The sequence below is a fragment of the Narcine bancroftii genome, chromosome 6 (genome assembly GCF_036971445.1).
Source record: "Narcine bancroftii isolate sNarBan1 chromosome 6, sNarBan1.hap1, whole genome shotgun sequence".
Classification (NCBI taxonomy): domain Eukaryota; kingdom Metazoa; phylum Chordata; class Chondrichthyes; order Torpediniformes; family Narcinidae; genus Narcine; species Narcine bancroftii.
Genome location: NC_091474.1, coordinates 249,551,774 through 249,566,491, shown reverse-complemented (window position 1 = coordinate 249,566,491; position 14,718 = coordinate 249,551,774). Strand labels below are relative to the sequence as shown.

At 44.0% G+C, this 14,718-nt stretch overlaps 1 protein-coding gene across 1 annotated transcript in view; it reads right to left on the bottom strand.

Moving 5' to 3' along the window:
• Positions 1 to 14,718, bottom strand: part of LOC138737388 (dynein axonemal heavy chain 8-like) — a 397,732-nt gene that overhangs the window by 165,260 nt on the left and 217,754 nt on the right. The window contains exon 24 of the mRNA XM_069888135.1: positions 7,758 to 7,925. Coding sequence (XP_069744236.1) covers positions 7,758 to 7,925 — 168 coding nt within the window. The remainder of the gene's footprint in view (positions 1 to 7,757; positions 7,926 to 14,718) is intronic.

The window sequence follows — 14,718 nt, the reverse complement described above, 5'->3', positions numbered from 1 at the left end:
TTGAAGTTCTGGAAAAGAGCAAATTTCGTAGGAATAAGAAGGGATTTGAGGAGTATTGAGTGGGACAGGATATTTTCAGGTAAGGATGTTAATGAAAAATGGAGGATATTCAAAAAAGAAATTTTGAGGGTACAGAATAGTTATGTCCCAGTCTGGATCAAAGGAAAGGCTGGAAGTCATAGGGAGGCTTGGTTTTCGAGGAATATTGGAAATTTGGTTAGGAGAAAAAGGGAGGTGTACAAGAGGTATAAAGAGCAGGGAGCTGAGAAGTTGAAGGAGGACTACAAGGAGTGTAGAAGGAATCTTAAGAAAGAAATTAGAAAGGCCAAAAAAAGGCATGAAGAGGCTTTGGCTGACAGAGTAGGATTAAATCCAAAGGGTTTCTATCAGTACATTAAAAGTAAAAGATTAGTGAGAGATAAAATTGGACCCCTTGTAGATAGCGAGGGTAGGCTGAGTGAGAAGTCTGAGGTAATGGGGGAAATTTTTAATGATTTCTTTGCCTCGGTATTCACTAGGGAAAAAAATGTTGAACCAGTTGAAGTAAAGAAAAATAGTGGGGAAGTCATGAAGCATATAAGGATAACCGAGGAGGTAGTGATGGCTGTGTTAAAAAAGATAAAGGTGGATAAATCTCCCGGACCGGACAAAATATTCCTTAGGACACTCAGGGAGGCTAGTGGACAGTTAGTGGGGCCATTAACAGAGATATTTAGGACATCACTGGCCACAGGGGTGGTACCAAAGGATTGGAGGGTGGCTCATGTGATTCCTCTGTTTAAGAAAGGGTCCAAATGCAAACCTGGGAATTATAGGCCTGTAAGTCTGACGTCTGTGGTGGGCAAGTTGATGGAAAGTGTTCTGAGGGATGCTATTTACAAATCTTTGGAGGTACAAGGATTGATAGGGAGTAATCAGCATGGTTTTGTCAAGGGTAGATCATGCTTGACAAACCTGATTGAGTTCTTCGAGGGGGTTACAAAAAAGGTTGATGAAGGGAAAGCTGTGGATGTTGTCTATTTGGACTTTAGTAAAGCTTTTGACAAAGTTCCCCACAGGAGGTTAGGAAAAAAGGTGGAGGCATTAAGTATAAATAAGGAGGTAGTGAAATGGATTCAGCAGTGGTTGGATGGAAGGTGTCAGAGAGTAGTGGTAGACAATTGTTTGTCCAATTGGAGGCCGGTGACTAGTGGAGTTCCTCAGGTTTCGGTCCTGGGTCCACTATTATTTGTTATGTATATTAACGATCTGGATGTAGGGGTAGAAAATTGGATAAGCAAGTTTGCGGATGACACAAAGATTGGTGGTGTTGTGGACAGTGAGGTAGATTACCATAGATTAAAAGGTGATTTAGGAAGGCTGGAGGTGTGGGCTGAGAAATGGCTGATGGAATTTAATACAGAGAAATGTGAGGTGCTGCATTTTGGAAAGGCAAATTTAAATAGGTCATATACATTGAATGGTAGACAATTGAGGAGTGCAGAGCAACAAAGGGATTTAGGAGTTGTGGTAAATAGTACCCTCAAGGCTGACACTCAGGTAGATGGTGTGGTGAAGAAGGCATTTGGAATGCTGGCCTTCATAAATTGGAGTATTGAATTCAAGAGTAGGGAGGTTATGATGAAATTGTACAAGGCATTGGTGAGGCCAAATTTGGAGTACTGTGTACAGTTTTGGTCACCAAATTATAGGAAAGATATAAACAAAATAGAGAGAGTGCAGAGAAGGTTCACGAGAATGTTGACAGGATTTCAGGGTCTGAGTTACAGGGAAAGGTTGTGCAGACTGGGGCTTTTTTCTCTGGAACGTAGAAGATTGAGAGGGGACTTGATAGAGGTGTTTAAGATTTTAAAAGGGACAGACAGAGTAAATGTGGATAGGCTTTTTCAATTAAGAAAGGGGGAGATTCAAACTAGAGGACATGGTTTAAGATTGAAGGGGGAAAATTATAAGGGGAACATGAGGGGAAATTTCTTTAGGCAGAGGGTGGTGGGGATGTGGAAAGAGCTTCCGGCAGACGTGGTCGAGGCGGGATCATTGGTTACATTTAAGGAAAGACTAGATAGTTACATAGATAGGAGAGGACTGGAGGGGTATGGACCGGGTGCTGGTCAGTGGGACTAGGAGGGTGGGGATTTGTTACGGCATGGACTAGTAGGGCCGAACTGGCCTGTTCTGTGCTGTAAGTGGTTATATGGTTATATGAGTCGGAGGAGGCAGCGATTCAGAGCTCGGGCGATGACTACAGAGGAGGAGGAGCTAGGAGAGGTCAAGGGCAAATAAAAGGTGGGTAAGTGTAAGGGAGTGGCCAGTGATGAGTGGCCCAGTGAGTAAGTGGCCTAGTAAAGGAGTGGGGCTTCGAGGCTTTGGCTCAAGTGGCTTCGGTGAGTAGAGACTGAGGACTAGCATATCAGGACTAAAGTAAGACAGTCACATTTAATTTAATATATCTTTTTATTTTTTTCTCTTGAAAGGTGAGTGAAGAAAGAGGCAGGATGAGTGTGAGGGCAGTTTCCTGCTCACAGTTTAGATGTGGGAAGACATGGAGTCTTCACGTCTTCCGGACATCCACTTCTGCACTATGTGGGCTGAGCTGTAGGGTCTTAGGGACCGAGTCGGGGAACTGGAGCTGTAGCTCGATGACCTCGTTCTGGTCAGGGAGAGTGAGGTCATCATAGACAAGAGTTATAGTCAGGTGGTCTCATCAGGGCCACGGGAGGAGAAGAGTTGGGATAAGTGGGAGTTTTTCAGGTAAGTGGGGTGCTGCAGGGGTCAGTGCTAGGCCCACAACTGTTCATCATTTACATTGATGACTTGGAGGAGGGGACAAAATGTGGTGTAGCCAAGTTTGCGGATGACACCAAATTGAGTGGAAGAGCAAATTGTAATGAGGATGTGGAGAGTCTGCAGAGGGATAGAGTTAAGCTGGATGAGTGGGCAAAGGTCTGGCAGATGGAGTACAATGTTAGTAAGGGTGAGGTTATCCACTTTGGCAAGAAAAATAAAAGAGCTGAATATTATTAAAAGGGTGAAAAACTACAGCCTGCTGTTGTGCAGAGGGACTTGGGAGGGCTTGTGCATGAATCGCAAAAAGTTAGGTTGCAGGTGCAGCAGGTTATTAAGAAGGCAAATGGAATGTTGGCCTTCATCGTGAGAGGAATTGAATTCAGGAGTAGGGAGGTAATGTTGCAACCGTACAAGGTACTGGTGAGGCTGCACCTGGAGTACACCTGGAGTACTGTGTCCAGTTCTGGTCTCCATATTTGAGGAAGGATATACTGGCTTTGGAGACAGTCCAGAGGAGGTTTACTAGGTTGATCCCTGGGATGAAGGGGTTGACTTATGATGAAAGATTAAATCGTCTAGGATTGTATTCGCTCAAGTTCAGAAGAATGAGAGGAGATCTTATAGAAACATATAGGATTATGAAGGGTATGGATAGGATAGATGTTGGAAGGTTTTTTGAGTTGGCCGGAGAAACTAAAATGAGAGGACACAGTCTCAAGATTCAGGGGAGTAGATTTAGGACAGAGATGAGGAAAAATAGTTTTTCCCAGAGAGTAGTGAATGTTTGGAATTCTCTAACCAGGGAAGTGGTTGAGGCTGCTTCATTAAACATATATAAAATTCGGTTAGATAAATTTTTACATGATAGAGGAATTAGGGGATATGGGGAGAAGGCAGGTAGGTGAAGGTAGGTCATAAATTAGATCAGCCATGATCTTATTGAATGGCAGAGCAGGCTCGATGGGCCATTTTTGGCCTACTCCTGTTCCTACTTCCTATGTTTACTGTTTGGAGGAGGAAAGGGAGTAGTCAGGTTCAGGAGAGAGCACCTGAACTTGTAGCCCTCAACAATCAGTACTCCTCCTTGAGTACTATTGGGGGGGACAATCAGGCTAAGTAAGTCAGCGGTGGCTGTACCTCTGGTGCAGGGTCAGCCTCTGTCGACCAGAAAGGTAGGGAATGGAAGAGGAGGGCAATAGTTATAGGGGATTCGATAGTCTGGAGGACTGATAGAGGTTTTTGTGGACATGATAAAAAAAAAACAGACAGTGGATTGCCAGGATCAAGGATATAACTATGCGTGTCCAAGATATCCTGAACAGGGAGGGAAAGGAACCAGAGGTTATGGTACATGTTGGTACCAATGACATATGGAGGAAGGAGGAAGTGGTCCTAAAGGATGAATATAGGGAGTTAGGTAGGGAGCTCAGAAGGTCTGATAATCTCTGGATTACTTCCTGCGCCACGTGATAGTGAGGGCAGAAATAGAATCAGGTGGAGACTGAATGCATGGCTAAAGGGGTGGAATAAAGTCAGGGATTCAAGTTCTTGGATAACTGGGACCTTTTTTGGGGGGAGGTGGGACCTGTACCATATGGACGGGTTACATCTGAATCCCAGAGGGACCAGTTTCCTGGTGGGAGCGTTTGCTAGGGTTACCAGGGGGGCTTTAAACTAGAATGATTGGGGGGGGAAGGTGACCATGTAAGGAAGGACAGCAGAGAGAGATATTGTAGGTGAAGGGAAAAGGCTTGTTCACCAGATTTGGGGGTGGAACAGCAGTTGATTGAGGAGGAAAGGGATAGATATTATGATGGGGAAGGGAGGATGGTAACAAATAATAGTGTGGATGGCAGAGAAGGTAAGATGTGAGAAGACTCTATGATGTAATTACTTCAATGCAAGGAGGGCTGTAAGGAAGGTGGATGAGCTGAAGGTGTGAAAAGACACTTGGCAGTATGACGGGGTAGCGATTAGTGAGACGTGGTTGGAGGAGGGTTGTGTCCGGCAGTTAAATATTCCAGGATTTTGCTGCTTTAGGTGTGATAGAATTGGAGGGATAAGGGAAAGTGGTGTGGCATTACTTGTCAAGGAAGATATTATAGCGGTACTGAGGTGTGATAGATTGGAGGGCTCGTCAAGGGAGGCGGTGTGGGTGGAATTAAAAAATAAAAGAGGTGAGGTTACGATTATACGTGTGTATTATAGACCACCAAATGGGGAGAGGGAACTAGAAGAGCAAATGTGTATGGAAATAGTTGAGATGTGCAGTAAGCACAGGGTGGTGTTAGTTGGGGATTTTAATTTTCCTAACATAGATTGGGAGACGCAGTCAGTGAGTGGACTGGATGGCTTAGAGCTTGTAAAATGTGTGCAGGATTGCTTTTTGCATCAATATGTTGAGGTAGCCACGAGAGAGGGGGCAGTGTTAGATCTACTGTTGGAGAATGAAATAGGGCAGGTGACAAGAGGTGTGCGTTGGGGAGCACTTCGGATCCAGTGATCATAGCACCATTAGTTTCAGCTTAATTATGGAAAGGGATAGGTCTGGTCCAAAGATGAAGGTCTTTGAGTGGGGGAAAGCCAGATTTGAAGAGATGAGAAGGGATTTGCAGGGAGTAATTTGGATGATCTTTTTTCTGTAAAAGACTGAGGAGAATTGGGGAGCATTTAAAGGTGAGATTTTGAGAGTGCAGAATCTTTATCTTCCTGTCAGGACAAAAGGCAAGGCCAAATGTTCAAGGGAACTATGGTTTTCTAGAGAGATTAAGAAGATGGTTCAGGATAAGAGGGAGGCCTACGTTAAATACAAGAAGCAAAGGATTGAAGAGATGTATGGACGATACATAGATTGTAGAAAGAACCTTAAGAGGGAAATTAGAAAGGCAAAAAGAAGGTATGAGGGGGCTATAGCAAATAGGATAAAAGCAAATCCGAAGGGTTTTTACAAATATGTGAATAGTAAAAAGAAAGGTAAGGATAGAATAGGTCCACTGGAAAATCAGAGCAGAGGTATGTGTTAGGAATCATATGAGATGGGGAGATATTGAATATATTCTTCTCGTTGGTGTTCACGAAGGAAAGAGATATTGAATTGTGTAAGTGAGGCAAAAGGGTTAGTTATGGAAAAGATAGGGATTAGTAAAGAGGGGATTTTAGATTTTCTGGGGTGTATAAAGGTAGATAAGACTCCTGGTCCTGATGGGATTTTTCCCAGGACCTTAAGGAGGTCAGGGAGGAAATAGCAGAGGCTCTGACAGTGATTTTTCAAAGGTCACTGGAGGAGGGTGTGCTGCCGTGGGATTGGTGGGTTGCAAACGTGGTTCCACTGTTTAAAAATGGCGCAAGATGTAGGCCAAGCAACTATAGGCCAGTAAGTTTGACATCGATGGTAGGGAAACTAATGGAAGGAATTCTTAGGGATAATATGTATAAATATCTGGATAGGCAAGGGATTGATCAGGGACACCCAACATGGGTTTGTGAGGGGAAAGTTGTGTTTGATAAATCTTGTTGAATTTTTTGAAGAGGTGACCAGAAAGGTTGATGAAGGTAGAGCAGTTAATGTGGTCGATTTGGATTTTAGTAAAGATTTTGAAAAGGTTCTGCATGGAAGGTTAGTGAAGAAGGTTCAGTCTCTAGGGATTAATATAGATAGTTAGATGGGAGACAGGCATCAGAGAGTCATGGTGGACGATTGTTTGTCAGGATGGATGCCGGTGACGAGTGGTGTGCCTCAGGGATCGGGATTGGGTCCTTTGTGGTTCGTCATTTATATCAATGATTTGGATGACGGGGTGGTAATTTGGGCGGCGATACCAAAATAGGGGGTTTTGTGGTTAGTGAAGAGGGTTTTCATGGACTGCAGAAGGATTTGGACTGTCTGCAAAAGAGGGCTGAAAGGAGGTAGATGGAGTTTAATGTAGACAAGTGAGAGTTGATTCATTTTGGGAAGAATAACCAAAATAGGATGTATGCAGTGAAGGGGAGGGCATTGAGGAACAGAGGGATCTTGAAATAATGGTTCAGCCTTCCTTGAAGGTGAATTCCCATGTAGATAGGGTGGTGAAGAAGGCTTTTGGTATGCTGGCCTTTATAAGTCATAGCATTGAATATAGGAGCTGGGGGGGTGGGGGGGTGATGTTGAGACTGTTTAAGGCTTTAGTGAGGCCAAGTTTGGAGTATTGTGTGAAGTTCTGGTCTCCAAATTATAGGAAGGATATAAATAAGGTAGAGAAGGTGCAAAGAAGGTTTACAAAAATGTTGCCATACTGTGCTGTATGTGGAACATTACAGTACAGCCCCTTAATTATTTCATTATTCTCCTGAGAAGTTTCACATCCTCTACCTCCTTGAGCATCACTTTTCCATTCTGATGATTTGTCTGCTTTACAACTCAAATTGCAATAGGAAAGCTGACTTCTCTTGAAAAATATTGATAAGTTGACACATACATTAAAACTTTGCAGGACTTATTGAAAAATATGAAAAACTTTGGCTGAACAAAGTTACTGCAGAAAGAGCTCTTGGCCATGAATAGTCCATTCGTTCTTGCTGGAAGGAATGAGAATTGTCTTGGCAGATGTGTTTAGGAGGTTTGAGGCTGCACTCACCCATACCTATAAATCAGATTTCTCCACCAATTCAAAGTTGTTAAATGCCAAGATATTACACTTAAATAATAATCTTCCAAATCTTGGGCAACCCATTTCTGTTAATACTAACACTTATTCAGATGTATATTGATAATTCATGAAAATCTATTTGTTGGCCAGGAATCCCCTGTAATCTTTGGGAAGGAATGGAATATGAAGTTATGAATTCTGCCTATGCCTGCAACTCACTTGCAAAATAAAGATGACTGAGAGTGAAGAAGAGTATTACAGTCTTCGGAATAAAATGGGTCTCATAATATTCTGTACTTAAAATTAGCCTCAAAAGCATTACAGTATTAAAATAAAGTGAGTCACCTTCAAAGACTCTCCCCAGGATGGCTTGACACAGGGCCTCTCAGGGTCCATGGTGACTATTTCCATTTTCTTTTGGAAGAGAACCAGAACACAGTCGAGAATCCTCATTATCAGGTGAGGCGGTTTGGCTAATTTACGCACAGTCGCAATGTCAGCAGGCTTGATAGTCTGGGAATAAAAATAAAATGTTATAATACCTATTATAGACAGAATCTCATTCCCAGAGTAAAACTGTCATACACTGGAGGACATGTGTTTAAGTTAAAGGGAGATGTATTTTACGAGAGAGACAGGTACCTGGAATGGCTGCCAGAAGCTGTGGTGGAAGTGGATACAATAGTAGCAGTTAAAAAACTTCTTGAAAGATGCATTAATATGAAGGGGATGGATCACATCTACAAGATTATGAGAGACATAGATAGGTGTAGTGTGATTGTGAAGGGTCATGTGGCCTCTCCATCTAGAACCTGGTCAGAATGTGGACTGTGGAGGTCGTGTGACCTCTCCAGCTGAAGCCTAGTCGAAAGTCACCTTATCTGCCAATCAAGGGTTAGATCTGTCTATCTGTGAGGCTCATGTGTGTGATAGTACAGATTCTATCACCAATGTGTATATGTACATATGTACAGATGGTAGTGTAGGAGACTGTGATTGGCTGAGAGTGTAGCCACACCTACTGGCAGGTCTTAAAGGATTGCTCCAAGCCAGACCAGGTCATTCTGGACTGGTCGACCTACTTGTGATATGCTCCTGTCTTTTAGTTAATAAAAGTCTTGGTTTGGATCAACAAGTCTTTGGTTCTTTCGACGCGCATTACAATGTGTGAATGACCCTGGTAGCTGACGTGTGATTGTTTCTCAATGTGTCAACCACTGGTTAGATCTCCCCACAGTTGAGGCTGACGTACGATTGATCCTCATAGGTCACTTGGATGGGTCTTGCACAATAAACCAGCACGTCAGTCTCTCCATCTTTCTCTTTGTTTTGTTGCTGCTTTCAAACCATCTCTGAAGCCCAGGTTGCAGGCAGCTCTGGAGGGCTGAATGCATTGGGCTTGTCCTGGATCTCAAGCAGGGGCTACACACAGAGTAGAAGGTATCTGGAATGCATTGCTGGAGTGGTGGTGGAGACTGGTACAATCTGAAAGACTCCGAGATAGGCACATGGATACAAGAAAAAATGAGTTATGGGTGTGAGGTGGACACAATATTGTGGGCGAAGGGCCTGCCCTTGTGCTGTACTATTCTGTTTAGTAATATTATGTCGTCTGTTCTGCGTTAATGAATAGAGACAGTCTTCCATGAGATTATTCAACAAAAATTAGAACAATATTGCTTCCAATTATTATTTATCTTGAAGTGTATTGGAAAGGAATTTTTGGTGATAGAGTGACAGCTGCTCATTTGATGGAGGGGATTCTCAGAATGTGATCCTTTCGTTCAGTAAAAGGGTGGACAGTTGTTTAAGAAATGCGCTTCAATACATTTGGAAGGAAATAATCATTTATGTTTAATGTTGGAAACATTGAATACAAATCCAGACACAAGCCTGTAATTTGCTGGTCTTAACAACAATCCTGTGTGCAGTCAACTGGAATTCACTGTCTATGTATTGTTCAGATGGCTGGCTCCTCCCTTGGCTCCACCCTCACCTCGCCCAGTACAAATCTTGGCTTTCTTGCCTTTCCTCAGATTCACCAGAGGACTATTGTGTCTACCGGCAGTTGATTGTCAGCTATTAAAAGCGTGCTTGTATTCCTCACAAGTCGCGTTACAATTTTAATAGCTTAACTTTGAAACAGGACGGAAGCCATGTTGAAGCCAGGTGTGCTCCAAGTTGACCCTCTCTTCCAGTCGTACCTGGGCACACACAATAAGTCTTCAACTCGGATAGTCTCCAGAGATCGGCATTTCTGTCTCAAGTGGGCCCCAAAGGGTTCACTGTCATCAGAGACTGTGCTACCTACGAGTCAGCCATAGAAGGCTTGAAGACCCGATGTGCTGGTGAGGTACCCATTCTCTCAACATTTGCAGTGTCCGGGTGAGTCGCTGGACGACTATATTCTAGAACTGTGGGCCCTGACCAGAAAATGCCACTACAAAGCAGACACCACCCGGGTGAGACAGGAGAAACAAATCAGGGATACCCTTGTGGCAGGAGTGAGGTCGAGGTATGAGAGGCAGCGACTGCTAGAGTTAGGGAATAAAGACTTGACCAACACCCTAGAACTGGCAAAAGCACTCAAACAAGCCCAACTGGGAGCTGACGACCTCATGGGAGAAAGCAGCGCCTTTTCAGAGGACCAGGTCATTGGGGCACTGGTGACCCCTGCAGCCCCAGCACCGACTGTTCCGGCCGCGTGTGACTGGGGATGCTAATTCTGTGGACAGGTACAGCATCCCCACGCCCAATGCTCCGCGAAGGACTCCATGTGCTCAGGATGCGGTAAGCGAGGGCACTGGGTGAATGTTTGCCAGGCTAAAGGGAACCCAAAGGGGGCAACCATGTGTGCAATCCCTGAATCATCGCTCGACCCGTGTCCGAGTCCCAAAGTGCTGGCCTCAGCCTCTCTGTGCTGCTCACCGCCAGCATCTTGCTGCACCTCGTGGCAGGACCCGCCACTGGAACTGAAGCATCGTGGGAAACCACAGCAGCCATCTTGCCGTGCCTCATGATCGACACCATCTTGTCTGCCCATGCGCCAAGAGGAGAGAGTCGACATCAGCATAGGGAGTGAAGGGGTTTCTGGAGCACTGGCATCGGTCATCCTGGATCAGGCAATACCTTACCAATTGAGTAACTTGACGATGGAGGTGAGGGCATGTGGACATTTGACTGATTGCTTAGTGGGCAATGGGTCCACAGAGCTTTATAAACTCTGTGATGGGTTTGTGGTACAACTTAAGAGTGTACCCAACGGACTATCGTATTTTCCTAGCTTCACACTCGCACTCTGTGACGATCCAGGGGTACTGTATAGTACATCTAACTGTAAAGGAAGGGAATTTTGTAAGTTCTGATTGTATGTACTGAAGGATTTGTGTGCTCCTGTGTGGCTGGGCCTGGACTTCCTGCATCATCTTAAAAGTGTGACCATGGAGTACTCTGGCCCACTTCCTCCAATCACAGTATTTCGAACAGAAGGTCCCAAAAGCCAGATGCCACATGCAGTCTCTCCACCCTAAATATTGATCCCTCCCCCACTGTTTCCGAACCTGACTCACGATTGCAAACCAATAGCTACAAAGAGCAGGCAATACAGTGTGGGGTATCGGGAATTTATTAGAGCCGATACGCAGCGACTGCTCTAATAATAGTAACAGCCCATGGAGAGCCCAGGTGGTAGTTGTGAAAGGAGAAGAAAAGTGATTGACTATAGCCAAACAATTAATCGTTTCATACTCCTGGACACATACCAACTCCCTCGAATTTCAGACATGGTAAACAAAATTGCGCAGTATCAGATCTATTCAACCATCAACCTGAAAGCTGCATAGCATCAGTGACCAATCCATTCCGAGGACCAGTATTTGAGGCAGACGGACAGCTCAATCGGTTCCGGAGTGTTCCTTTCGGCATCATTAATGGGGTCTTGGTCTTCCAAAGACAGATGGACAAAATGGTTGACGAGCATGAGCAAAAGGCCACCTTCCCTTATCTCGAGAACATCTCTGGAAGACCATAATGCCAACCTCCAGAGGTTTCTCTACATGGTCAAGACCTTGAATCTCACGTACAACTCCAGTAAGTGCATGTTCTGGACGAAATGTCTGGCGATCCTGGGCTATGTGGTGGAAAATGGCATCATTGGCCTTGACCCCAGTTGAATGCACCCCATTAGACCTCCTGATCATGAAGACCCTGAAAGCTTTAAGGAGGTGCCTGGGCTCCTTCTCCTACTATGCCCAGTGGGTCCCTCACTAGGCAGATAAGGTCCGCCCCCTCTTAAAGTTCCCCTCTTTCCCATTGTCGGCCGAAGCCCAGGTGGCTTTTGACAATGTTTAGAGTTAAATTGCAAAGGCCACCATGCATGTGGTGGATGAAAGTGCACTGTTCCAGGTGGAGAGCGATGCCTCTGACGTAGCTCCAGCTGCTACCCTTAACCAGGTGGGCAGGTCAGTTGCCTTTTTTCTCCCACACCCTACAAGGCCATGAGCTTCAGAGCCAATCTGTGGAGAAAGAGGCTCAAGACATTGTAGAGGCATCAGGCACTGGAGGCATTCCTTGGGCAGCAGAAAATTTACACTGCTCACCGACCAGCGATCAGTGGCATTTATGCTTAATAATGAAAAATGGCCAAAATAAAGAAGGATAAGATCACTAGGTGGAGGATCGAACTCTCCACCTATAATTATGACATAGCATATAGGTCACGTACTCTCAATGAGCCTCCAGATGCCTTGCCAAGAGGAAGCTGTGGCTCTGCACACACCAGCCAATTGCAGTCACTGCACAATGAGCTTTACTGCCCAGGTGTCACTCGCCTGACTCATTTCCTCAAGGCACACAACCTGCCCTACTCCGCTGAGGACATCAGGGAAATGACCAGGTCCTGCCAGGTCTGCACTGTGCAAGCTGCACTTCTATCGCACCGACAAAGTGAACCTGATAAAGGCATCCCACACCTTCGAACAACTCAGTGTTGATTTCAAGGGTCCCCTCCCTTCCATCAACGGAAATGTATACTTTCTCAACATCATTGGTATTCACATTTTCCATTCACCATCCCCTCCCCAGACATGACCGCCACCACAGTCATCATGGCCTTACATTCTATTTCTACCCTAAAATCCCAGCTATATCCATAGCGACTGGGGCTCATCATTTATGAGCGAAGAGCTATTCCAGTCCCTGCTCGTAAGGGGTATTGCCTCAAGCAAGATGACTAACTACAATCCCCGGAGGATGGACAAATTAAAAAAGACAACACAACTGTATGGAAGGCCATGAAATTGGCTATCTAGTCCAAAGGCCTTTCATATTCATGGTGGCAAGAAGTCCTTCCCATGGCACTCCATTCCATAAGGTTGCTTCTCTGCATGGCGACCAATGCAACTCCTCACAAGCTTATGTTTACGTTCCAGAGGAAATCCATGTCTGGGACTACTCTCCCAGCTTGGCCAATGGCACCAGGGCCAGTCCTGCTGAGAAAGCATATGAGAAGGAGTAAGACAGATTGAGAGGGTTCACCTGCTGCCCGCAAACCCAACATATGGCTACGAGGCATACCCTGATGGCAGAGAGGAAACCGTCTCGATAAAAGACCTGGCACCCGCTGGAACTGAGGATCCAATGCCACAAACGAGCCAGGAAATATCGAGTACCCCACTCAGGGTCCTAGAGGACACTGCTCGGGAAGTGGTCCAATCCATCCCATGACCTGAGTTGGAGCCCTCGAGATCCACTTACCCTGTACCACAGGGGGTCCAGGAGGTTCAGGAAGCCCAAAATCCTCCAGTACTGCAGCGTTGGACCAGAATTACCAGACCCCCTGACAGACTTAATGTAAATATTTGTAAAGTATTAGTGGTGAATCCAGTGAACTGGAATGTCTATGTATTGTTCAAATGGCTGACTCCACCCTCACCTACCCCACTATAAACCTCTGATTCTCCCGAGGACTATTGCGTCTACAGGCCATTGATTATAAGCATTTAAAAGCCTGTTTGTACTGCTCACTTGTCTCTGAGTGCAATCAGTCACATTACAATGTGCTGACCCGCAAGAGTTTTCCCACTTAAATTAGAATTCCAGGGCATGTGCAAAACTGCCTGCTTTTCACTGGGGCATTGCCTTAACACAGGGCCATCTTTTCAGTATTTACATCAAAACATTCTTACGGATTACAAACAGAGGAACAAAATAAATTAACAAAACCATTTGAAATAGAAGAAATACAGGAGATAATAAAAAAAACTACCGAACAATAAAACACCAGGAGAGAATGGATTCCCAATAGAATTCTATAAAACATTTAAAGATTTATTAATTCCTCCCCTTCTGGAAGTAATCAACCAGATTGATAAAATACAAAGCTTATCAGATTCATGCAAAACAGCAATAATTACAGTAATACCAAAGACAGGGAAAGATCCACTCACACCAGCGTCATATAGACCAATATCTTTACTTAACACAGATTATAAGATAATAGCTAAACTATTAGCAAACAGATTAGCCGACTATGTACCAAAAATAGTAAATCTAGACCAAACTGGATTTATTAAAAAAAGACGAACAACAGACAATATCTGTAAATTCATTAACTTAATTCATGCAGTAGAAGGAAATAAAACTCCAACAGAAGCGGTTGCTTTAGACGCAGAGAAGGCCTTTGACAGAGTAGAATGGAATTATTTATTCAAAGTACTACAAAAATTCAGCTTACCAGAGAAATATATTAATTGGATTAAAGCATTATATAAGGGGCCATTGGTGAAAGTGACAGTAAATGGATATATATCAAAACAATTTAACTTAAGCAAATCAACAAGGCAGGGATGCCCACTATCTCCCTTATTGTTCGCGTTAGCCATAGAACCACTAGCAGAACTGATAAGAATAGAAAATAAAATAAAAGGGATAAAAATAAAAGACAAAGAATATAAAATCAGTCTATTTGCAGATGACGTTATAATATACTTAGCAGAACCAGAAACATCAATAAAAGAATTATATAGGAAATTGAAGGAATATGGAGAAGTCGGGGTACAAGATTAACGCAAATAAAAGTGAAGCAATGCCAATGAATAATGCGGATTTCTCAAAATTTAAGAAAGAATCACCATTCAGATGGCAAACGCAAGCAATGCGATACCTAGGTATACAAATAAATAAAAATCTCGGCCATCTATATAAACTCAATTATTATCCACTAATGAAAAAATTACAAGACAACTTAGAGCATTGAAAAGACTTACCACTAACACTGATAGGAAGGATAAACTGTATTAAAATGAAC